At 43.3% G+C, this 27,098-nt stretch overlaps 1 protein-coding gene across 1 annotated transcript; it reads left to right on the top strand.

The window, feature by feature from the left end:
- Positions 1-9,504: 9,504 nt before the first annotated feature.
- Positions 9,505-25,627, top strand: LOC308264850 (flavin-containing monooxygenase 3; the record flags this gene model as incomplete). Its single annotated transcript, XM_080698388.1, has 8 exons — positions 9,505-9,636; positions 12,570-12,758; positions 15,468-15,630; positions 16,751-16,893; positions 19,017-19,216; positions 21,602-21,954; positions 24,267-24,339; positions 25,285-25,627. The coding sequence occupies 8 exons, from the start codon at positions 9,505-9,507 to the stop codon at positions 25,625-25,627; spliced, it is 1,596 nt and encodes a 531-aa protein (XP_080554514.1).
- Positions 25,628-27,098: the final 1,471 nt, after the last annotated feature.

Raw genomic sequence — 27,098 nt, 5'->3', positions numbered from 1 at the left:
GACTTTTGTACAGGGTGAAAAAGTGGGATTAACATCCAATTTTCTGCATATGGTTAACCAGTTTTGCCAACACCATTTGTTGAAGAGGCTATCTTTTTTCCAGTGTATGTTTTTGGCCTCTTTGTCAAAAATCAATTGGCTGAAAGTGTGTGGACTTGTTTCTGGGTCTTCTATTCTGCTCCATTGGTCTATATATCTGTTCTTTTGCCAGTACCATGCTGTTTTTATTACAATGGCTTTGTAGTATAGTTTAAAGTCAGGTATTGTGATTCCTCCTGCGTGGTTTTTGTTGCTGAGAACTACCTTAGCTATTCTGGGCTTTTTGTTATTCCAGATAAATTTAAGGACCGATTTTTCCTGCCCATCTTGAGGCCATGCTACCTTCATGGTATTCCTAGGCCTGAGGCACTTGCCAACCTTGGCACTAGCACTAGGTTGCTGTTTAACTGGACGTCCTGCTCATTATGTGGACCTTAGAGATAATTCACTGGTATGATGATTAATAAAAAAAAACAATACAACTGTTTTCTGGTAACGTCAAGCTTGTTTCTGAAGACTGTGCATAACTTTTGCTCAACCCTTATGCAGTAAGCTCATTCTCAAATGCTTTTCTCTCATTGTCAAGATTGATTTTTTTTCCAGCATATAAAAATCTCCAATTAAAGAGAAATTAGTTCTGTTCCACTTTGCTTTCCCAAATCTGACAGAATTCTAGTAAAGATGTCATGGTAGTTGATATTCTCAAGAAGCTGAGGGTCAGTGAGACACTGTACAATAGTGTTTGTTAAAGTTTTGTAAAGTTAAGTGGGTTTGGCTACAGGGAAACTAGTAAACATTAGTCTTCTGTTGTTAAAGGTTTCTGATTCTAAAACTGGATCGCATTTCTAAAACTTTCCATTCAGCAAATATTTGGATGAGAACCTATTCATGAACAGGGCACTGTATTGGGTTCTGAGAAAAATTAAAGTGAGAATATAAAACAGTCCAGGCATGGTCGTGCACACCTATAATCCCAATTAGGAGGTTAGGACAGGAGATGGACTATGGGTTTGAGACCAGCCTTAGCAGCTTAGTGAAACACTTAGGAACTAGAAAGACCTTGTTTCAAAAAAACAAAAACCAAAAAAATTAAAAAGGGTTGGCAGTATAGCTTAGAGGTAGAATGCCCCAGGGTTCAATCCCCAGACACACACACACACACACACACACACACACACACACACACACACAGGAATATAAGCCATGACCCCCCCCATACTACACTCTGTAAGAATCTATATTATTTTAAGAGGTAGAACTTATACAATGATAACGATATCTAAGCATTGGTGATAACGGATAGACTGAAAGTCCAGATATCAAATAAACAAAGACTTCTTGGAACCTAAGTAATTCCTAAGAATAAAAGGAAAACATTCCTCTAAAAAAGAGACCATTTCTCAACTCTAACTTTTAGTGCTCCCGATACTGCTGAGCCAGGTGCATGAGCAGGGCTTTTTGTTCTCTGATGAAAAGATCAAAGAATGACTGAATCTCTTCTACACCTTCAAAGCAAGCAAAACTACCTAACAAGTGCAGAGTTCTTGTGTGAGTACATGTATGATACTATTTAAATCAACTTGATCACCTATGGATTACATCACAATCGTTACCTTAACATTTGTATTGTATTATGCCACATTTTCATAAACTATAAACATTCTAAAGCAATTTTAAACTTTTATTTATTTATTTATTTATTTATTTGTGTGTGTGTGTGTGTGTGTGTGTGTGTGTGTGTTACTGGGGATGGAACCCTTTTACCTCCAGGCTACACTCCCAGACCTATTTTATATTTTTATTTGGAAACAGGGTCTCTTAAGCCAGCGAGGAGGCTGGCTTCGAACCTCCCTGATCCTCCTTTCTCCACCTCCCAAGTGCGGGATTACAAGTGTGCACCACAACGCCCGGCTCAAACTTTTATTTTTTTTAATGTTAACTTCCAGCTAAGTGGTTTCCATGTTACTTATGAGCCAAGAAATCATGGGTCTGTTTTCATTGATGATATCTTATGGTTGGAAGGGACAGTGAAATGGAAGGAAAATTTATTTTTCAACTTAGAGAGGAGATCCTAAATATTAAATATTTAACCGTGTTTTCAGACACTTAGGGTATAACTGAAAAATTGCCAACATGGAGAATATTCAAATATAAGTTATAGAGATCATATGTCCCGAATTAATTAGATTAATGAATTAACTAGATTAATGAATGAAAAGTGAGTGTGTACCTGTGTGTGTGAGTCTGTGTGCTTGTGAAACATTTTTGAACTAATTAACTACAATTTTAATGAACCAATTAACCTCCACATTTTTTTCTAAAAATAAAATAAGTGGGTTGACCTATGGGTGGTTCTCAGTGGTAGCAATAATTCCCCACCTGCAAATGTAGAAAGGCAAATTTTGATTTTTGATTTCTCTAATGCCAGAAAGGTTTACCAGAGTTTACTGGTTATGTATCAGAACAGATTAAATACCTTGAAACCCTGAGGGATTCCCACATAACAAAAAAGTGCCCTGGCCAAATGACCAGGGAGGCCAATTAGAAATTCAATCTTTAAGTTATTTCTAAATTCTAAAATTATGTAATTCTACTTGGGAAGCAATTTTTGAAAAAATCATTTTAAAATGCAGACAGAAAACTAGGCGTGGTGGCATACACCTGTAATCCCAGTCTTTGGGAGGCTGAGATAGGAGGGTTGCAGGTTCAAGGCCAGCCTCAGCAACTTAGCAAACCCTCGGCAACTCAGTGAGTCCTGTTTTGAAATAAAAAGTAGAAGAAATCTGGGGGAGTAGCTTAGAGGTAGAAGACCCCTGGTTTCAATACTCAGTGCCATAAAAAAAAAGTAAACTAAATGCAGACCTGAGCCTCAAACTAATGTGTCCTGAGGGTTCCGGTTCTGCCCCTTCCTTTGCTCCGGCGCACCGTCCTCAGGTGCAGGGTATAGACTATATTCACAGAATAGCCAGCTCTGAGTGAACACCACACCCACTGCCCTTTATCTTCGTGGGTCCACAACCAGCCTCGGAAATCTCTTTGGCCTTTATACAGCAATCGAGTTCCAGCTCTTAGGATCTAAGGGGTGAAACGGAGCCCAGAACTCTGACCTTCTATGTCCACCCCCTAGAAACCAGGACAAGGACTCTCGCTCAAATGAGTCATGAAGTTCTACCCTGTCCCCTGAGGCGCCCACTCTGGAAAGCGCTGGCCATCCCTGATCCCTGTGGTCATCTGGAAAGCGCTGGCCATCCCTGGCCCCTGTGGTCACTCTGGAAAGCGCTGGCCATCCTGGCCCCTGTGGTCACTCACAGATCTCTACAGCTTCAGTTCTTGCTGTGGAAGTTTTGCGGATGGGAACGCCGGGTTGCAAGCTCGTTTAAGCAGCACCCCTTCAGTTTTCCCACCCTTGGGGTGACAGAGTAAGGAGCAGTGGTGGTCCCCTCTGCAAAGGAACACCGTAAAGGGCTCTCTTGGTGTCACTGCGGGATCCAGCTTTCAAGTCAGTATTTTCCCAGAGTGTCTAAGGTCAAAAATCACAGTGGCCTCAGCCAAACTTGCCTTACACCCCGTTCCGATTTGTATTGGCTTGTCAGTTCTGGGATGAACTGTACGATCTTTTATTCTTAAGTTCTAGAACATTTTGTTTTGTTTCCCAGTAAGAATTATTTAGTTCTCTTTTTGTATTTTATTTGTTTTCTTGATCTTAACTCTTCCATCGACTCACATATGAACTTGTATGCACGCGCACACGCGCGCACACACACACACACACACACACACACACACACACACACGCTCCTCAAGGTAAATCACAATAACAACTTGCTGTACAGATACATTCATTACTTTTTTCTCCCTGATACAGATATGTGAGCATGTCCACATATGTTTGTGCTCACATTTATAGAGAACTTTTAAAAATCAGTGTTTCTTTTTGAAATTAAAATCACATCTTTCTGCATTTTGCATTTCTTCTTTTTAATATTTTATGGGGCAATTCTCTAAACCATTCATTATTTAGTTGTGATTTATGCTTTGGGGCACCTAAAGCCTATCTCACAAAGAAAATGGAATAACTGATCCATTTTTCTAACAATAAGCATTCATTTTATTTACTTTACAGAAATTTGCTTCTTTATATGATTTGGGTATTTATGTTTTTGTAGAATAGATTCCCAAGGATGAAATTGTTAGATCAAACAGTATATATCTTTTTTCTTAGGAATAACTCTAAGGTCTTTATATTTTATTCTCATCATCATTACTGAAGCTAGAAATCAGCAAGCCCATTAAAGGCAGTATTTTATATAGTTTTTCAAGAGGGATTTAGGATCCACAAATAGATGACAGAGACAGCTGAAACCATATGAAGATATACCTTTGGAAGTAAACGCAGTGTTCTTCTGGCAATGAAACTCAAAAAATATGGGACACTTCTTAAATGTGTCACAGAATACGCAGTGAGCCAACCCTGATATGGCACCAACCGCTCTGGGTGTTGTAAAGTTGACCCCGACTTCAGTGCTAACCTCAGAACATGGAAAGAGAAGAGGTGATGTCTTGGATGTATTCCACAGAGCCTTTTGTGATTAAATCTGAACCTTTAAAAGCCATTAACAAGGCCGGGTGTGGTGGCGCACGCTTGTAATCCCCGCACTTGAGAGGTGGAGACAGGAGGATCGCGCAGGTTTGAAGTCAGCCGTGCTGGCTTAAGAGACCCTGTTTCCAAATAAAAAGTATAAAATAAGTCTGGGAGTGGAGCCGGGAGGTAGAAGGTCTTCCAGGAACCCCAGTACCACACAAAAAAGCCATTAACATTTTATTTAAACCTTTCAACTAGTAAGCATTATCATTTATAACAATATCTGGTACGTGGTGGTAGTCTATGGGGCCTCCCACCTGTATCTATCTTCGGATGAACGTGTCTAACTGGGAGTTTGAGGATTCAGGTAGGAAGCTGTGAAATCTCAAAGAAGCTCAGGACCAAGCAAGCCTGTTTTGAGGAGGCAGGCCTATGTTCATGTGGCAAGCTCACTGACTGTGGCCTCACCTACAGGTCCAGAAAGAGGTGTCCCCTCCAGGCTTGGCTATCATCCCATGGGCCTGAGTCCTGCCCCCCATACCATCCAGCAAGACCCCTGGAGAAGCCGTGTTCCCATGCCTCAAACAACACTCCACTGATCTCAGTCCCGGATGCAGGCTAAAGCAGCCATGATTCTGCTCTAGCCACAGCCCAGGGATCACCTGGCCGAACAGGGACCCAGCCAGAGGCAAGCCACTGGCGCACAGGAGGCGGGCCTGCTGAGCTTGTCTGGCTGTGGATGCTCAGGCATCCCTGTCTCCCATTGCCATGGTCCAGGGGCAGGCCTTCTCAAACAGGGACCCACCAGGAGGATGTGTATCCATATAACCAGAAGCAGACTCAGTGCTGGCTATGGCCCTCGAAGAAGGCTCATAACTGGCTTTGGCCATTCTCAGCTATAGAACTGGAACATTCCTGCCACACAGGAACCGTCCAGGTGACCCAGCTGAGGGCATTCCAGGAACCTGGCAGGAGTCACACTCACCCCCCACCGGTAATTAGCCCGCCATCTGAACACACAACTTTGACCCTTCAATTCCTTCTCAATATAATTCATATAGTTTACCATCAGTAAGATGCACTTATATTTTGTATCAATAGAGGTAAACTTTTCTCTATTTAAGAAAAAGAAAGGCTACTTTGTTCTTCTGTTAATCCAGACATGTCTAAATAGAAACGCCCAATATTAGAAATGGAAGACCTCTTATTGTGTGTGTGTGTGTGTGTGTGTGTTACTGAGGATGGAACCTAGAGGCTTTCTACCTCTGAGCTACACCCCCAGCTCAAGGAAGACCTCTTATAAATAAAAGGTTTCCTAGATTTCACTGACCTTGAGAAGAATGTACACAGAAACTGGACTTGTATGTGCCTATTGTTATTTAAGGATTCTTTATTATTTATTTATTTATTAGTGCTGAGGCTTGAACCCAGGGGCTTTCTACCTCTAAGATATGCTCCAATCCCTTTTATTACTGAGATTAATCCTAGCCACCATGCCTGACAAACTAAGGGCTTTTTTTTTTTTACCTTGTATTTGTATGTATTGTTTTGAACTTTATAAGCTTTTGTTTCGTATCACTCTTGGTCATTGTTGCAGTGGGTTGATGTTCATGGCTATAAGTAGGCAGATAAACAGGTGGAATGGGTACAGTCTCCTATCCTGCCTCCAACCAATGGTAGAGTAACTGTCTCTTCCCAAGGCAGAGGGATAGTGAACACCTTCACCCACTAGAGGGAGAACCATCAAGAGGGCAAGTTGAATTTACCAGCGGTCTCTTCATTTGTAAGTTCTTTTCTATGAATTTCCTTTAAAACAAAATTGCAAGCTATGAATCTGAGGCTTGTAAGACCCCCTCCCAGGAGACCCCAAATTCTTTGATCAGTGATTCCCTTGAATAACTAGTTTCTCTAAAGCAGAATTAACCTTGTGGCCACATTGTTTTTGCAAACTAAGACTTGCAAGTGAATCGTTTTTTCTTAAAGAGAAAAAGTGATTTACCACTACTTTCTCTTTTTTGTACTGGGGACTTAACTCAAGGACAGTCTACCTCTAAGCTACACTCCAGCCCTATATTTTATTCTGAAACAAGGTCTCACTAAAGTTGCTAAAGCTGGCCTCAAAGCTACAGTCCTCCTGTCTCAGTGTCCCAGAGACTGGAATTACAGGTGTGAGCCACCACACCAAGCCAAGTTGTCACTATTGATACACAAAATAAACATATCTCAGAGGATAAATTATCTGAATTTTTTTTGGTGGTACTGGGGTTCCTGAAAACCCTTCTACCTCCAAGCTACCCTCCCAGACCTATTTTTATACTTTTTTTTTTTTTTTTTTTTTTTCAGAAACAGGGTCTCTTAAGCCAGCACACACGGCTGGCTTCAAACCTGCGTGATCTTCCTGTCTCCGCCTCCCAAGCGCAGGGATTACAAGTGTGCGTCACCACGCCCAGCTTATCTGAATTACTTAAGGTGGTAAATTGACCAAATTGTTTAAGGAATTTAAGGTAACTTAAAGGTGGCAGAGAAAAGCCATCTATGCAGCTGGGATCTTTGGGGCAAGCACCAAATTTTTTGCCATATTTGGAGGGCTACTATGAGCTATATCCATAAAAGCAGTAGAGGTAAAGAAAATGTGGTAAACTTTGAAATAAAGCATAATAAGATGGATAACCACCAAGTTACCTATAAGAACCTGCCCAACTCCAGGGCCAAGGACCCAGGCGTGTAACCCAGAATTGTGTTTATACCTATTGACAGGAATTGACAGGAAGGCCAGAGGGATCAGCTGACAGGGAGGTCACTCCTAGGGAACTAGGGGGTGTGCTCAAAGGATCTTGGTCTTCAAAGGATCAAGACATGCCCCTTTAAGAACAGCTCCTCCCCCTTCTAATATCACCTCTCCAATGTGAGCTCACTGGGGCATTTTCTACCGCAAAGCACCCAGAAGACTCAGGCAGGACTTAGACCTACCGAAGAAAGGAAGACAAAGAAAAGGTACAAAAAGAAAAATGAATGATAATACACAGGACTGAGAGGGAGGAGGGTCCAACTGGTAAATGAAAGGGGCATGTGGTAGTGTTAGACTAAATGTGGCTGAGATGAGAATGCCATGCGATTCAGGCAGGTTTGTTTTGTTTTGTTGTTGTTGTTGTTGTTGTTGTTTTGTGTGTGTGTGTGTGTGTGTGTGTGTGACTATCTTCCTAAAAAGAAAAAATAAAGTAGAGAGAGAAGCAATAATAGAGCCTAAAGCAAGTGTCAGGAACAGAGAAGGGTTAGGAAATATGGTTCTCTTGGAATAAGGGAGGCGCGAGTGGGAAGAAGTTGTCTTAAGAAAGTGACTTTTTGATTGAGGGGGAAGAAAATGACTCCCTGACAGGGTGAAATATAGACTTTCCCAGTTTTACATCAAATAGAATGAAAAATAGGTGTAGGGGTGTGTGTGTGTGTGTGTGTGTGTGTGTGTGTGTGTGTAGAGTGGGCCTCCATATCTGCAGGTTCCACATCTGAGGAGATAATCAACCATGGGTCAAAATTGTGGTTAAGCCTAGAGTGGTTACATTTGTACTGAATATATACACAGCCTGGGGTTTTTTTGTCATTATTCCCTAAATAATACATGACAACTATGTATGTAGCACTTACATTATGTCAGGTATCATATATAAATAGGAGATTGAAATATACAGGAGAATGTGCGTAGACTAGAGGCAGCTCAGCCGTCTAACATAAAGGACGAGGACATCTGCTGATTTAATAGCCCCAGGGGGCTCTGGCCCTAACTGCCCACAGATACTGAGGGTTGATTAAACGCACGTGCACACACACACACACACACACACACACACACACACACACACGTCTTTTTGCTTCCTCGTTCATCTATTCATACATATGCAGATGTGGATGGGTGGCGAGGGTGAAATGCGACTTACTGTGAACCTCCTTTTCTTTCTCCCGTCCTTTCCCTTTGTTAGAGAGTCAATGACAGAAGGTCAAAGGCAAAATGATTACATCTATGGCAGCATCGGTCTCTTGAGTTTGAAGAAATGACTAAAGGGAAAGTATTTCACGTTTTGACAGAAAGCATTCTCTTTAGAATTAGAGATGTGCAGAATGCAGTTTGAGACTAACCAGAATTCTGCACTTTTGTGTGGGGAGGGGCACAGGGGATGGAACCCAGAGGTGCTCTACAATTCGCTATCCCCCAGCCCTTTTTAATTTTTGTTTTAAAACAGGATTTCAAGCCGGGCTTGGTGGCGCATGCTTGTAATCCCCACGCTTGGGAGGCAGAGACAGGAGGATCGCGCAGGTTCAAAGCCAGCCACGTGTGCTGGCTTAGGAGACCCTGTTTCCAAATATAAATGTAAAAATAGGTCTGGGAGTGTAGCCCGGAGGTAGAAGGGCTTCCAGGAACCCCAGCACCACCAAAAAAATAAATAAATAAATAAATAAATATATAAAACAGGGTTTCACCAGGTCGTCCAAAGTCCTGAGATTACAGGCCTGTGCCACCACATCTGGCTTGACCTTTTTTTTTTTTTTAATACCACTTTCTAGGGTGCAAAAGTAAAGTTACTAATTAAGCTAAAAAAAATAACAAGTACTTGGGAGGCTGAGACAGGATGATAGCAGGTGCGAGGCCAGCCTCTGCAACTTAGGGAGACCCTGTCACAAAAATGTAAAAAATAAGAAGAACTGGGGTGTAGCCCAGAGGGAGAATGTCCCTGTGTTCAATCCCCAGTACCACAAATAAATGAATAGATAAATAAATAAATACATAAATAAATAAATAAATAAATAAATAAATAATCAGCAAGCCAAAATACGTTTTCAGGAGGAGTAGAGTTGCTGAATACGTTCACTGGCCCTTTGCACAGGCCGCCATGGGAAGGAGAGTGGCCATCGTGGGAGCTGGCGTCAGTGGCCTGGCCGCCATCAGGAGCTGCCTGGAAGAGGGGCTGGAGCCCATCTGCTTTGAGAGGAGTGATGATGTCGGGGGCCTGTGGAGGTTCTTGGTGAGTGGCGCACCATTGCAGCAGGCTGGGAAGTGAAATGGGAAGTGGAGACGGCACACTGCTTGGTCACAGGCTCCCCTGCCTCGGCAAACGGGTCTTAACTCCTTTAGTTTGGAATCTACCGAACACAGACATAAAGAGCAGGTTGGAAAATAAACTGCTTGCAAGTTAAAACACATCAGGCAATAGGCCATCTTTGAAAGTGTGTACAGAATTCACCTCTGATAAATCATTAATAAGCAGGAAGATCTGATATTGATTAGATTGAAATGATATACCACATGATTTGCTTATTGAAAAGATAAAAGATTAACCAAAGGCCCTCTTAGTGATTATGGCCTCAGATCTTAAAGTTTCAGGTGTTTTCATTGTTATTATTATTGTTTTTGTCAGAATCACTTGGCTGTAAATTCATGGGGTTACTTCTGGGCAGTCTCTTCTGTTTCATAGGTCTGTGTGTCTGTTTTTATGCCAATACCATGCTGTTTTGACTACGCTACATTGCAGTGTATATTGAAGTTGGATAATGTATTTCTAGCTTGTTTCTTTTTGCTCAAGATTGCTGTGGTTATTTTGAGGTATTTTGTACATCCATACAATTTTAGGACTATTTTATCCAGTTCTGTGAAGAATGTCATTGGAATTTTGCTAGGGATTTCATGAAGCCTGTAATTTGCTTTGAGTAGTATGGATATTTTAACATTAATTCTTTCTATCCATGAACATGGGTGATCTTTCCAATGAGAGAGGTGTCTCCTGTAATTTCCTTCATTAAAGTTTTATACTTTTCACTGTAGAGGCCCTTTCCTTTCTTGGTTAAACTTATTCCTAGGTTTTTGTTATTGTTTTTATTGTTGTTACCTGTGTGGGGGATTGTTTTGTTTGTAGCTATTGTGACGAGATTTCTTTCACAGCAATCTTAATATTGGTTGGGAAAAGGACAGCCTAATCAGCAAATGGTGCTGGGAAAACTGGAAATTCATGTGCAGAAGGCCAAAACTTGATCCCTCACACTCTGTACAGTAATAAACTTAAAGACAAATCAAAGGCCTAATAATTTCATAGTTCTGATATGAAACTACTAGAAAATATATGTGGAAAAAACTTATCCTTGTGAATTTTTAATGAGGAATCTCTCAGCAGACATGTATTTGTGCACGCATTAAATCACCTCCCAATCCCTAGAACCTCTGGACGATCCCTTATTAGGAAAAAAGGATGCTTGCAGCTACAATTAAGCTTAAAATCTTGAGATGGAGAGATTATACTGTATTATTCCAGTTGTCATGAAATGCCATGGTATATATCCTTCTGAGAAGGAGGCAGAGGGAGATTTAACACAGAGAGACAGAGAGGAAGAGAGAAAGTTGTGTAATGATAACAGAGAGGGAGGAAGAGACCAAGACCCAAGGATGCTGAATCACAACCTTGAAGACGAACGAAGGCACAACACCAGGAGCACAGGTGGCCTCTCAACACCGAGGAAGCCAAGGGGTTCTGGCCTCCACCAGGAGCTGCACGAGCTGAGGAACGGATTCTCTCCTAATGCCTCTGAAAGGAACACGGCCCTGCTGAACCTCTTGTTTAGGGTCCAGTGGTACTGGTTTCCAACCGCTGACCTCCAGAACTGTAGGAGAACAAGTCCCTGATTTTTAAGCTACTGAATTTATGATCATTGATCACAGCAGCCACAAGAGACTAACCTGGCTGCTCACCATGCTTATCAGCATGCTCCAAACAGTATTTTCACATTAGATACCTCTTATTTACCTCTGCATCTTGCACGTGGAGCTCACAGCTATAACAGGCAGGCCAGGAGGGATGCTCTTGCACAACAAGTGTTATTTGTTGGTCACTGGCTTCTACTAATTCCATTCTACACCGACTGCCCCCCTTGGCTGAATAGATTCACTTGAGAAGCTTTTAAAACTCCTGGCACATTAAGTCAATTTCTTTGAGAGTGGGACCTAACTCTGAAAAATTTTTTTGTGTGTGGCACTGGGGTTTCTGGAAGCCCTTCTACCACCAGGCTACCCTCCCAGACTTATTTTATATTTTTTTTCTATTTGGAATCAGGGTCTCTTAAGCCAGTGCGGCTGGCTTCGAACCCGTGCGATCCTCCTGTCTCCGCCTCCCAAGTGCGGGGATTACAAGCGTGCGCCACCACGTCCAGCATTAACTCTGAATTTTTAGTAGCCCCAATTTACTCCAGCTCAGGCTGAGAACCACAAAGGTGTCCTGATCTTCTCATCACCCACCATCCCTTCTTTCATGCTCTCTATCTTTCTTCATCACCATGCAATAGTGTCTCCAAGATTCCATTACCATGGTTATACATCTTCTCAGAATTAGTATAGCCAGTTCAGGTATTTTCACATTCAGAAGATAGGCAACACCTATAAATTCAATGTGTTTGGTCCAAAATGCATCGTTTTACATAAGGTAGTACATTACTTTATGTAAAGCAGAAACTCTAAGCTTAACTTTTAAAAGTTTAGATTTTAAAATGCTCATGCTTAGAAATATTATAAAGAGTAGGCAACCACCTGGCACTGTTGGCTTCTACAAGTTGACCACGAGGTGCTCGTGTTTGTGAGTTCACACACTGAAATCATGCAAGGTCAAATTTTGGAAAACTTCCCTTAGGATATCTTCAAGGAAATAAAAGAATTCTAGTTATATATTTCTAAAAGGATATCATAACTGGTTTCCCTTCATAAAAAGGCATATTCTTTCCTGTTTTAAGTTCCTTTGATAAGGTTCTGTGTTTCCCTGAGTTGTTGAGATAAAGGTAATTTATTTATGTGTCATATTACTGACTCTACTTGTTAGTTAAAGACCAACTCAAATCAGCATAGTGTTTAGGACTGGATATGGACATGATCAGTAAACTCACTGACCAGCTTCCTTCCCTCTGGACTCCTTGTCCACAGGACCATGCAGAGGAGGGCAGAGCTAGTATCTACCAGTCAGTCTTTACAAACTCTTCCAAGGAGATGATGTGCTTCCCAGACTTCCCGTACCCTGACGACTACCCCAACTTCATGCACCACAGCAAGCTCCGGGAGTACATCATGGCGTTTGCCAGAGAAAAGAGCCTTCTGAGACACATACAGCTCCAGGTAAAACGCCCCTGACACGCTGCTGGTTTTCTAACTCACCCCATACTATGATAACTTCAATAGCAAATGCAGAAAGCATAATATGAAATAGAAAAACTATAAACCAATATCCCTTGTGAAAGTCAATTAAAAATGAATACAACTGCGTGGTTCAATAGATGAATAGGCTTTATTGAGTTGAGTTTGGTCTAAAGGTACAAGAATATTTTAATATAAAATATATGCATGTAATGTATTACAAAAACCTGTTATAGGTAGAAAATCATATGTTCGTGCCACAAATTAGGAGAAAATTAAACTAAGACCATTTGTGGAAGGAAGAAAAAAGGAAAGAAAGAAAGAAAGAAAGAAAGAAAGAAAGAAAGAAAGAAAGAAAGAAAGGGAAAAGTTTTCACCAAGCCAGGAAGAAAACTTTCTTGATCCATCAAAACATACACAAACATTGCCTTCAAAATGTATTGTTCAATAAGGCAGCCCTGGCCACAAAACTAACTGAGATGTGCTATAAATATGAAAGACACACTGGATTTCAAAGTCTAACCATGAAAAATATGTAAGATACTTCATTAATAATTCTGATTTTGATTGCATATTATTTCAGTCAGCATTCTCAGCATAGGACCCAAAATACCTGATGACTACAACTTAGAGGAAGGAAGGTTTATTTGCTTATGGTTCTCAAGATTTCAGTCCATGTTTGTATAGTTTATATTATGCCTGGTGCCAAGCAGTAACCAGGGCTGCAGGTCCTTAGGGCATGATGGTGGGGAGGGGAGGGGAGGGGAGGGGAGGGGAGGGGAGGGGAGGAGAGGGGAGGAGAGGAGAGGGGAGTGTTAAAAACCAGACATTAGAGCTGGGTGGGGCTGGGACACACACACACACACACACACACACACACACACACACACGCTGCACCCATCCACACCCCCAGGGACCCACCACCTCTTATCGTGGCTGCTCCAGACCATGAGGTCCCAGGAACATTTTACACATTTGCAGCCAAACTAGAACACATATTAAGACTCTGATACATCAGACAGATCAGAATAAATTATGCCTTTTTAACTTTTAAAAGAGGCCACTGGAAACTTTTAAATTACACGTTGCTCTTGTTATACTGCCTCTGGACAGTGCTGCGCAAATGAGTAAAAGGTTAGAAAGAGCTCCTTGTAAATCCAGAGCGATTCCTAATTGTTATTACTTCTTTTAAATAGTCTTAAATATAAGAAACAATGCACTATGTAAAGAAAAACAAAGGGAGAAACAATTTGAAATCTTTTTTTCCATATAATATGATTGTCTACATAGTAAATCCCAAAGAATCTACCAATTATTAAATTAATATTAATGCCAAAAGAGCTAGGCCAGGAAGTGACTTTAAAATCGACATACTATAATTAATTTCATTCAAAATAATCCAACAACAAACAGAAGCTACAGGTGTTTGTTAAGTGCCAATTATAACAGTGTAAGTAAATAACAGAGATATTCTAAACACATGATGTGCAAAATCTTCTGGGTTCATAAGAACTCTTTTTATTACATTTCAAAACTAAAATATAAGCCGGTCATGGTGGGACTCGACTACATTCCCAGTACTTGGTGGGGGGGCCCTGACACAGGAGGATCATAGACTTGCTATCAGCCTCAACAGCTTAATGTGGCTATAGACACTTCAGTGATAACCCTGTTTCAAAATTTAAAAAATAGGGCTGATAGCATGCACCTATGTGTGTGTGTTTTCTCTAATATGTATAAGATACTTCATAGTAAAGTTTTTAAGAACAATTAATACCAAATAAAAATTTTTCCTCCAATATAACCAGAAGAATCAAAAGATTCCTTAAAACAAGGAGCACAGCAGTGGGCAGCAATTTCGCTGTGCACCGCCGAGCCTGTGCGCCGGCTACACCAGCACCACTGGGAGCGTGTCAGAAGCTCCTCGCATCCTCCTGCCCCAGTCCGACCTCCTGAGCCAGGTCATCCGGAGTCCTGGCCTCGGAGTTTGCATTTTAAGGGCTTGCTAGGTGACTCTCAAAGTAAAGTTTGAGAGACACTTGCATCCTGAATATAAAAGATGTCTTTAAATTTAATATGAGAATATATTTTAAACTGAAATGGCCAGGGAGATAAGTTAGGAGGTATCTGTTACTAAAAATGGGTTGGCCTCCAGCTTACTGGGACCGAATTCACTGCTGTATCAGAAAGAGGTGTTGCTCTGCTGTTGTTGCTGTTGCTGTTGTTGTTGCTGTTGTTGTTGCTGTTGTTGTTGTTGTGATGGTGGTGGTGGTATTGTGGTCGTCGCTGTCATCCTAGGGATGAGCTGGGCCCCAGACTTTGTTATGTTTTGCTGTGAAACAGGCTCTCCCTAGGTCACTGAGTGCCTCTAGCATTGTTGAGTCTGGTCTCAAACCTGCAACCCTCCTGTCAGCTTCCCAAGCCCTAAGATTACAGGAGTGCACAATTGCACCTGGCGAGGGATGTTGCTCTTGTACTACAAAAACACCACTCACATACAAGAAAACACACAGGGACAAAAATGTAACGTCTTGACTCATTCTCGGGGAATTTTGAATTGGTCAGATAGACCCTACCAGTGAATTAAGCATTTTTCTAAGCAGCTATTTACTATGGGTGTTTTTCATACAATTCTCCCCAAATCAACCTATCAGCTTAGAAGAGCAGACTTTCTTTCTGAATTTCTCTTAGACGCTTGTCTCCAGTATAAACAAACGTCCCGACTTCTCAATTACTGGCCAATGGGATGTTACCACTGAGAAGAATGGTAAGAAAGAATCGGCTGTCTTTGATGCGGTAATGATTTGTTCTGGCCATCATGTATACCCCAACCTACCAAAAGAATCCTTCCCAGGTAAGGCTGAAATTTAGGCTACCATTTAAGTACCTGAGAAAAATAGATATGTTGATGATATCTGTATTAACTTTTCTGCAACTGTACCAGAATGCCTGAGGCTGCATACATTATAGAGAGGTTTATTTGACTCAGAAATCTAGGTACTGGAAGATCCAAACAATATGGTGCTGGAATTTTAGCAAGGACCCCCTGGCTGCATCACAGCATGACAAAAAAAAAAAAGGAAGAAGGGAACTGGCCATATGTAGAAGGGGTCAATATATGATGGAAAGAAAACCAAAGAGATTCAGAGGCCAGGTTTGCTCTTTAAAATAACAACCTTTCAGCTGGGTGTAGTGGTGCACATCTGCAATCCCATCACTTGGGAGGCAGAGACAGGAGGATCACATATTCAAGGCCCTCCACAACTTAGTGAGACCCTGTTTCAAACTAAAAAATAAAATAGAGCTGGGCCATGTAGTTTGGAAGTAGAATGTCCCTGGGTTCAATCCCAGGTACCACAAATATAATAATAATAATAATAATAATAATAATAATAACCCATTTTCGTAGAACTAAACTCACTCCACCCAGCCAAACTTCATCCCTTCTGAGGGTGCTGTTTGGTGATGACCAATCCACCTTCCTCTTGGCCTCATCCTCTAAAGGTTCCGTCACTCCCACACCAGCACGCCAAGCTTCCAGTACATGGGCCTCCAATCCAAACCCAAACCACACCAGTGTCTTTTTTCTTTTAAATAAAAATACAAACAGGTGCTAAATATATTCCTTTTCTTTTCTTTTCTTTTTTGATACTGGGGATTGAAGCCAGGGGTGTTCTACTTTTGAGCTATAACCTTAGCCCCGTTTTTAAATTTCTATTTTGAAACAGGGTCTCACTAAGTTGCTGAGGCTGGCCTCAAACCTATGATCCTCCCGTCTCCGTCTCCCTAACACTAGGATTACCAGTGTGCAGCACCACACCCGGCTAAAACCTCTGTTAAATCTTAACATGCTCGGCGTGTTAGCGCTCCTTTACATGTGACTGCATCCGCCCAGGAACCCACCGCTGTTGAAGGAGTTGGTTGTGTTTTTAACTGGAAACCAGTTTGGCTCCTGTTTCCCACTCTTTGCTCAGGTCTGGAACGGTTCAGAGGCACATGCTTCCACAGCAGGGACTACAAGGAGCCAGAGGCCTGGCGGGGGAAGCGGGTGCTGCTCATCGGCCTGGGGAATTCGGCCTGTGACATCGCTGCGGAGCTCAGCCACACAGCTGAACAGGTACCGCGCCCTACATCCTCTGGGACACCTTACGAGAACAGAGACGAGCACCGCCGCTTGATAGGTGTGATGGAGACGGGGAGAAGGGAGGGCAGGGTCCTTGCTATGACAACTAAATGGTAGCTCATAGAGGTCGGGTTCCTAGGCAACAAGTGAGGTTTGGGATAGGATAATAGAGCCTGGTGTGGTGGGGCACACCTGTAATCCCAGCATTTGGGAGGCTGAAACAGGAGGATCACAGGTTCAAAGCCAGCCTCAGCAACTTAGTGAGGCTGTCAGCACCTCAGTGAGACCCTGTTTCCAAATAAAAAGTAAAATAGGGCTGGGGGTGTAGCTCATGGGTAGAATGCTCCTAGGTTTAATCCCAGCACTGGAATGAGAGAATGAATGAATGAATGAATGGGATAATGCACCAAGGCAGAACATGAGTGAGGAGTGAGCTGCCACCTACAGTGTTCTTCAAGACATCTGGAGCCTCACACATGTCAGATCACTTTCCCTAAATCTAGAGTGGGTTCGGGGTCAACGTTATGGCTCATCAGTCCTTCTAATTCTCAGATTCCTCATCAGTAAAAGAGATATAAAATGTTATATGAAAAATTTACACATAATATATATAAATGACCTTATATAAAATTATCTGAGTTCCCCATTATGATGTACAAATGCAATGCACCAATAAAAAAAAATAAAATAAATTGAAATAATATAGACACAAAAAAATTTTAAAAATAAAAAAATTACCTGAGTTCTGAGTGAGGCCTATCTTTTCAGCCAAAGAAGCTCCCAAACAGGGCAGACAGTTGCATAATTATAATTTACATATAATTTTAAATGTAAATAATTTTACAAATAACTTTATATATATAATTTTTTGTTTGTTTGTTTTTTTGCAGGTATGGAGATGGAACCTAGGGGCATTTGACCTCGGAGCTACACCCCCTGCCCTATTTTTTTTTCTTTATTTTTAAACTGGGTCTCACTGAGTTGCAGAGGGCCTCACTAAGTAGCTGAGGCTGTCCGCGAACCGCGATCCTCCGGTCTCATCCCGAATGCTGGGATGACAAGCGTGCGCCACCACGCCCGGCAAAATGGACATTTTCTACGTATTCATATGCTAGGTGATATCAGCTACATTGTGTAGATGACCACACTGAATGGAGCCTCACACAAAGTTGAGTGGTCGGTGCCGACTCACTCATTTTAGAAACGAGGAAAGGAGATGAGAGAGGCTAGAGACATTTCTCGAAGTCACTTCACTAGTGAGCAGGAGAGCCACGATCTGGGCCCATGGTTGTCCAGTTCCAATTTCTTGCCTTCTTGTAGAATGGTGGCCAGGCCTATTAGTTCAAAATGCCTATTTCGGGGTCAGAGTTGATTGCTTGTAGATAGCAAGACAGATTAAGCACTGAGGAAACTCCAACTAGAATTCAGTCACTGGCCCCTATGCCAGAGAAGATTTAATTAAATATGTAAGTGTGCCTGAACAGCAGGGCAGAGTGGCCGAGCCTGAGACGCTGCTGAGAGACGGGCATGTTTACCCCGGAGTGTGCTCCAGATCCCCGACTCTGCAGGAAGGAATGGAAGCTGCCCTGGACCGTACACCAAAGCTGGATGGTGCTTTGAATGGCCCCTGGCTGAGCCTTTCATGCCTACACCAGCCAGCCACTGGAGGCAGGGGACTGAGGAAGGGTCTAAGACTTTTCTGAGTTTGACTGAGGCCCATCTTTTCAACCAAAGCAGCTCCCAAAGAGAGTAGACAGCTGTGTGATTCCTAGTGGTACCCCAGGAGCTGGGGCAGTAACTCACTTCTAAAGGAGGACATGGAGCCAGGCGTGGTGGCACACACTTGTAACCCCAGCATTCGGGAGGCTGAGACAAGAGGATCACAGCTCACAGACGGCCTCAGCTACTTAGTGAGGCCCTTTGCAACTCAGTGAGACCCTGTTACAAAATACAGAATAAAAAATGGGGCTGGGGGTATAGTTCGGAGGGTAGAATGCCCCTGGGTTCCATCCCCAGTACTGCAAAAAATAAAATAAAATAAAGGGGGACACAGGAACACCGGATGAGGCCCACTACACATGCTCACTCTATTCCCGGTGGGACTGGTGTTTCTGAAGGTCCTCATCAGCTCCAGAAGCGGATCGTGGGTGATGAGCCGGGTCTGGGACGATGGCTACCCTTGGGACATGGTGTTCATCACACGATTCCAGACCTTCCTTAAGAACCGCCTGCCAACTGCCATCTCCAACTGGTGGTACATGAAGCAGATGAACGCCCGCTTCAAGCACCAGAACTATGGCTTGATGCCTTTGGACGGGTAACGTGGGGTTAAACGCGAGGTGCCCACTGGGTTTTATTTCAGTGTCAACAACCCTTCATGAGTGTGGTGACCCCAAAGCAAATCTAAGCACTGGTGGAGTAATCACGTCTCACATAGCAGAGGCTAAAGCAAACATGAAGATTTCCACACGGCTCCCTTAGCAGGTGTGCATAGCTGGAAAGTTATACAATACTTAAACAACAAGTTCCCACCATAATGACAATAGGGGACATGTTTTAAGCATTTAATGCAGGTCAGAGTCTTACCAAGTCTCCACTCGGACCTGATATCCCTTACTGCATTTTATCTTCACTACAGCTATGGGAAGGTATCTGCTAGGGTTTTGGAGATGAGAACACAGAGGTCCAGTGTAGTTAATAACTTTACCAAAGTCCCGCAGCTGGGAAGGAGGATTCAAAACAAGCCCAGGTCTGCTGGTCCCGGAGCCCCCGTCCTCAGCTTCCAGCTCCTACTACCTCACACTTGGGCAAAGCTCAGCAAAGCCAGAGAGCGCCTCCTGCCCTCTCCACACACGCAACGGGAAGGCGGGCCCCCAGTTCTGGTCTCCAGCTTTCTCCCCCTTTCTCCTGCACCTCCTCCATGAGCATCATAGGATAAGACATGACTCTGATGTGGCGTGAAAAGTCAAAATCTCAAGCGAATTTATTAATAGAGAAACACAAATTAAGAATTCATCCTGTGCCTGGTCTTGGGTTAAGCCCTGTGGACCCGGGAGTGGATAAAGCCAGCAGAAATCCTCTCCTCTCCTGGAGTAGCCTCCAGGTGAGTAGCAAGAACAGACAGACGATGGCAGAGCCGGGTGTGGTGGTACATGCGGGAGGCTGAAACAGGAAGATTGCAGGTTCAACAGCAGCCTCAGCAACTTAGCAAGACTCCCAGCAACCTAGTGAGACCCTGTTTCAAAACAAAACAAAAGGGCTGGGGGCATATCTTGGAGGTAGAATACCCTTGCAGTCAATCTCCAGTACCCAAAAAAAAAAAAAAAAAAAAACCAGACAACTTGATGTGGGCTGTGGGGAAGGAATCAAAGCAGGCCAGGGTGATGGCGAGCACCAAAAGGACCTTTTTCAAGAGTGGGTCTCAGGGAGACAATGGCTTTTAAGGAAATCCCTCAAGGAGACGGAGAGATGAGCCAGGGTGAGGGTAGAGCATGCTCCAGAAGACACAGCCAGGGCCCCTCCGGGGACACGATGGGCATGCTTAGTAATGGCAATGGGCCTCTCTTCCTGGAGAGGAACAGAAGGTGAAACCAGAGTCATGGAAATCGCCAGATGGTGTTGGGCCGTGTAGACCCCATGAGGAGCTTTTGCTCTGAATCCAGCGGAAGCCGCGGGCGTCTGAGCATGCTGGAGACAGGCTGAGTTCACACTGCAGTCACTCTTGCTGCACTGCTCATCAATCAGTGTGAGGACAGGCACCACACGAGTTAGTTATGAGGCCAGAAAACCGGATGGCAGAGGGAGGCTGGGTGAGGCTCATTAGCCGCAAAAGGCCACAAGTGGGCAGATGCCGGCCACAGCTGGAGGGGAGACCCAAAGAAATTCTTTTAGGCTGGATAAAGGATTGGAGGCAAGAAAGGGAGCAAGGATGTCATCGAGACTTTGGGGGTGTTGATGCTTATCAAGAGACAGAAGACGGCAAGAAAATCGGGGGGTTCATTTTAGCTACATCAAAATTGGGATGCTTTACTAGACTTTCAGGTAGAAAATGTTGAGTGTGACACCCAAGACCAAAAGGAGGTCAAGCTGTAGGTTAAATCTGATGATGTCTCTTGCAGAATGACTGTGGGTAGAGAAGGCAGAGGGTCTGAGGCCTGGGTCAGGTCAGGAAAAGAAGGAAAAGTTGGTGGGAGATTCTGGGGAAGAAGCCAGGGAGGTAGGACAGGAACTGAGAGAGGCAGGTGCCAGGAGCAAGATGCAGGTGGTGTTTCTAGAGAGAGGCAGCCACCGCTGCGTCAAGCACAAGTGGTCAGCTGAGCCGTGTGGTACGTGGGCGTGAGCTCTTGTATCCTCCAGCTCCATTCTGAGGTTTGACAAGAGCAGTTTCAACATGATGGTGAAGAGAGAGACTAATGATGGTGGTTGTGAATAAATGGCAGGTCTAGCACTTCCAATGCCTATTCTTCCTCTCCCTTCTCCCCTCTCCCCTCTCCTCTTCCCTCTCTCCTCTCTCCTTTCTTCTCTCTCTCTTCCCTCCTCTTTCTCTCTCTCTCTCTCTCTCTCTCTCTCTCTCTCTCTCTCTCTCTCTCTCTCTCTCTCTCTCTCTACACACACACACACACAGAGTCACACAATAATCAAGCCCTTTCCCCAAAGTTATCCTAATAGGACTTTTCTACTGATATCTCCTTTGTCCATACAGAACCCTGAGGAAGGAGCCCGTTTTCAACGATGAGCTGCCGGCCCGCATCCTATGTGGCAAGGTGTCCATCAAGCCCAACGTCAAAGAGTTCACGGAGACCTCAGCTGTGTTCGAGGACGGGACCGTGTTCGAGGCTGACTGTGTCATCTTTGCGACAGGCTATGATTCTGCCTACCCCTTCCTGGATGACTCCATTATCAAAAGCAGAAACCACGAGGTCACCCTGTTTAAAGGCATCTTCCCACCCCAGCTAGAGAAGCCCAGCTTGGCTGTGATCGGCCTGGTCCAGTCTCTTGGGGCCGCCATCCCCACGGTTGACCTGCAGGCCCGCTGGGCTGTGAAAGTAATAAAGGGTAAGAGGAAAGGGGGCTTTGCTTTTGTTTTGTCTTGTTTTGCCTTGGCTTGGCTTGGTTTTTGCTACTGGGGATTGATCCTGGAGGCATTCTGCCTCCAAGCTACATTCATAGCACTTTTTATATTTCATTTTGGAACAGAGTCTCACAACATCTCTAGGCTAGCCTTGAACCTGCGATCCTCCTGTCCTAGTCTCCCAAGTACTGGGTTTACAGGTGTATGCCACCACACCAGTATGTGAGCATGCCTTTGAGTGTGAAAATAACAGTCCTAACTACAAGGACCACAACCCTTGTTTGAGAATATATAAACTTTATATTGTGCTGTGTTTTACAAGCAATTTGAAATACATCACATTGAATTATCATGTTCAGCTGTAAGATATTATTAGAGGCGTTTTATTGTCATATATAATTCCTTAGAGCTATTCACCATCACTCACTCAACCGAGAACACCAAAGTTCCTGGTCTTGCGTGTACGGCCACTTTATAAAATTGTGATGTCGACACTCAGTAGAATTACATTGCTTGGAAGGTTTAACAAGAAGAGATGTTTGCAAGCCAGTAGCCAGCCAACTCCAGCTATCCATGGTCATATAAAATGTGATTTCTGGAAAGGGAGTGGATCTTCTGTTGCCATTTTCTCCCCAGCTAGTTAAGAACAAGCAGTGGGTGGTTAGAGGCCAAAAACATTAGGGGCACAGAGTCAGCCACCATGATTCAAGAATACTGACATCCTGTTATTATAAAGAGAAAACAAACTTGGCTGGGGCCCAGAAGGAAGGCAGCCAACACCCACCAGCAATGGGCATTGGGGTCAGGGGCACGAGAACCTTTGAATAACTTGTGGACAGGCACATGATCAAAGAATAGACATACTAGAGTTCATTGTTTCCCTGAACCTTGAGTTGCAAACGTTCTGGATGAGGGGTTCTTAGCAGTCTGGTTTCCTTCTAAAGACATTTCTAAGGTCTCCAGTCCTGTCCTGACTTGCTGGGGCTTAAAGATTGTTTGTATGGTGGGAAAATAGAATCTGCCACCGCAGCCTGGCCACCTCTCTCCCCTGGACCTTCACTCACAGTAGCCCTACATATCTCTGAACCTCCCTTACCTACTCCTGCCCAGGCAGAGAGGAGCTGCAGGCTCCCAGGGCGATGTCACAGCAGCCGGGGAGGTGATGACCTGAGATATTACACTGGCTCCTGCTGAGGGCTCAGGTCCAGAGACTGGAATAAGGCAGGGTTGACATTTGCTCTCTGGAAGAGCAAGAGCAATAACTTAGGCTCTGAGAAAAAGGATATAAGGCAATTGATTGCCGTGTAAGGCAACAGCTCAGGCTTAGGGCCAACAGGATTGGAAGCAAACAACCCAGTTTTAGAGAAGAGTCCCAGGACAGAGGGGCCAGTTATAAGCCATCCGATGGCCATCGCTGGTGGGCTGCTGAACAGTTGCTTTCCAATCCCTTCTCCTGCCCAAGGACAAGACAGGTTCCAAGGTTTGGAAATCAGCTCAAATCTGCAAACAGCGGCTGGTGACCTCTGTAAGGATCGTTGGGCTGGGAACTCAGCAAGTCACTGTAGGGCTTGAGCAACCATATCTGAGCAAGGAGTTCTAATCTCATGCAGGGTGACTCCCAGACTGTCAAAGAAATCATCTTCGATTTGAAGTAGTTGAGTCTGTGTGTCAGAAAACTCTGTAGACCTATGTGAGCCTGAAATTATGGAACAGTCCCTAATCAGATCTTTTCTTCTGAAGTTCCTTATGTCCTTGATGACTTATAGACAAGTCCATATCCCTAGTGACATCTAAGAACTGTTGGCTTAGTGAGCCACGAGCCTTCACCCTGTATATTATCTGCTGGAAATTCCCTTTTCTGGAAAAGCAAGATTATTTTCTACAAATTTTTTTTCTTAAAATATTGAAAAAAATTCTTGTCACTTCACCTAAAATTGGCTATAATTTATTAGACAACTTTATTAAAAATATGGCTAAGAAATTAGAATATGATCCCTGAAACTGATGTGAACATCTGGTAATCAGTTTAAGAGCAAACATACAAAGCTGTTCAGGTAATAGTCATTAATTACTGTGACAAGGATTTGTTCTGACAGGACTAGGGATGAATGAATGGCGTGTCATCTCAAAATGATCGCCTGCTCATCTGCTCTAGATCTTATTTTGCTAGATGGTGATTCAAAAAGAAATTGTTGATAACTGATATGATTTATTACTCATTAAAAAGGAGCAATGTCAAGCTATTCCTGTGTCAGACTGATTTAGCAATTATTACGCCCTTCCCTATTTTTTCCAGGAATTTGTACTTTGCCTTCTGTGAAAGACATGATGGATGACATCGATGAGAAAATGGGGAAGAAGCTCAAATGGTAAGAGCACCTGTTGTGAGAGACGTCTCGGATTTGTGTAGGAAAAAATCCAGAATCTGTGAATACTTGGAACTTTCCTGCCTGAAATTATCCTTCATGAAGTCATTGAGGTGATACCCATGAGCTACATTCATCCACTCCAGAAACGGTAGTGAAGATTTCTTTGCACCCAAACTCATAAGTCCTGTTAGTGTAAGATGCATAGTGCATGGCCAGACCAAGGAGGACTGAGAATCCTTCCGTGTCTCCTGCAATACAACCAAGAAGAAGCCCCAGAAATGAATGATTGGAAATCAAAGACATTGGGAGCATACAGATATGGAATTCTATTCTTGAGCCCAAAGAGCCTTTAAGCTGATGCTTCAGATAGATACCTGTAATAAAAGTGGCTCCACAGCATGGGAATGGAAAGCTGAGCTCTGTTCCTGATTAGTATTAGTTCAGGGGCCAAGAACAGCTCACTTCACCCAGCAAGGGGCTGCTAATCTCTCTGCCAATGGGGATCAAAATGATCTTCTCACCAGGCATGGTGGTACATGCCTGTAATCCCAGTACTTGGGAGGCTCAGACAGGAGGCTCACTTGGTTCAAAACCAGCCTCAACAATTTAGAGGAACCCTCAGCAATCTAGTGAGACCCTGTTTCAAAAATGAGGGGGTGAGTGGGTGGTGATGTAGTTTAGAGGTTTAAAGCTCCTAGATTCAATCCTCTCTACGAAGAAAAAAATCTTCTCAACTGTTCTCCAGCATTGGGGAATCTCCAAGTGAGATCCAGGCAAAAGTTTTTGACCCAACTACAGAATATAGAATAAATAAGCAATATTATCTTTCCCAACACAAAATTGACACTGATTCCTACAGAGAGGAATATGTGAGGTTTTTCTCCCTGTTTGTGTGTCTACGCAGAGTTTACTTATCCATGGTAACATTTCCTCTTCCGCCTCTAGGTTTGGTAAGAGCGAGACCATCCAGACGGACTACATCGTATACATGGATGAACTGGCCTCCTTCATTGGGGCAAAGCCCAACATGGTCTGGCTGTTTCTCAGAGACCCCAGATTGGCCATGGAAGTTTTCTTTGGCCCTTGTAGCCCCTACCAGTTTCGGCTGGTGGGCCCAGGGAAGTGGCCCGGAGCCCGAGAAGCCATCCTGACCCAGTGGGACCGGTCGTTGAAGCCCATGAGGACCCGAGTGGTTGGGAGTCCTCAGAAGCCTTGTGTATTCTCCCATCTGTTTAAGCTTCTTGCGATTCCTGTTCTGCTAATTGCCCTTTTCCTTGTGTTGATCTAGCCAGCATTCCCTCTAAAATTTCTCAAAGCGACTGACCAGACCCAGGCAGGAACTTTGCTAGGTCAAAATTAAGATGTAACACTTCCTACTTTCCTCTTTGGGATCACTTACAAGTCCTCTGTAGACATTAGTCAAGGACATAGCATTCTTTCTAGATTTTTAAATAAGCCCCTTTAAGAGCTACGGCCTGATCTAAGGAGAGTGGTAGTCGTCTCTATTTAGGTTCCGTAGATATGTCATCACCAAACTGGATTATGTCTTACCCAAGGCATCTCCTGAAACATTTTGACACGATTCCGCTTCTCCTTTAAACAAGATTTGAACTGCACGCTTCAAATACAGAAAAGCCAGGCATGGTGACACATGCCTGTCAATAGTTGGGAGGCTGAGATAGGGGGATTGCAGGTTCAAGGCCAGCCTCAGCAATTTAGCGAGGCCCTCAGCAACTTAGTGAGACCATGTTTCAAAATAAAAATAATAAAATAGGGTTGAGGATGCAGCTCACAGGTAGAATGTCCCTGAGTTCAATCTAAGTACAGCAAAAAATAAAGAGTGAATTGAGAAGAATAGCTGTGATATTTGCAGCTACCTCTACAAACAAGTTTCAGGGTTCAAGGGGAGAATTTGACTATTATATTCTATTTTTGTTTTATGCAGCCTGCTCTAGGCAATACCTTCTGTTGTCTGGCCAATATTGAAAGTCAACACAAAGTAACTCATCCTGTCCATATTCTCAGTAAAGAAACAACTCTCCAGTATACAACAACAAAATAATAACAATGGCAACGAGCACCAAATATACCTTTTAATTGAATGGAAAGGCTTTTTTAGGTTAGATACCTTGCCAAAATTGTGACCAAAGTCAAATACTACCCTGATAAATTGAACTTGTGCAGTATGCAAATTTTTATTTTTAAAAGTATTGTTACATTTCATTTTGAAGATTGATAGTTATAATTTTAAAGCCTTATACTATAGAGTAGATAAAACAGGCTGTCAATATCATCAGTCACCAAGGGGTTCCTCTACCTTTCTCTTCTTCTCTTTTTCTTTTCTGTTATTGCCTGCCTGCCTGCCTTCCTTCCCTCCTTCCTTCCTTGCTTCCTTTCTTTCTCCCTCCCTCTCCTTCTCTTCCTTCCTTTCCTTCTTTCCTTCCTTCCTTCCTTGCTTCCTTCCTTTCTTTCTTTCTCTCTTTGTGGTACTAGGGTCGAAGCAGGGGCAGAAGACAGTCTCCATTCTGGAGCGCTCTTGAATCTTGAAACATCCCAGCTGCTAACCCCAAACCATCTTCTCACAGTGAACAAATTCCCCCAATGCAAATACTTAGTCAAACTCAACCTCATCAAACCCTATCATGAGTTCCAGTCTCTGCTCAAATGTCGGTTTCTCACCATTCTATATAAAAATACAATCTCTTATAACTCTCTGCCTTCCCGTCCTGCTTTGCTATTCTGTAGGGTATCTACATACA

This window comes from Muscardinus avellanarius, assembly GCF_963383645.1.
Source record: "Muscardinus avellanarius genome assembly, chromosome: 7".
In the NCBI taxonomy this organism is placed as follows: domain Eukaryota; kingdom Metazoa; phylum Chordata; class Mammalia; order Rodentia; family Gliridae; genus Muscardinus; species Muscardinus avellanarius.
This window is presented reverse-complemented; position numbering and strand designations above follow the sequence as displayed.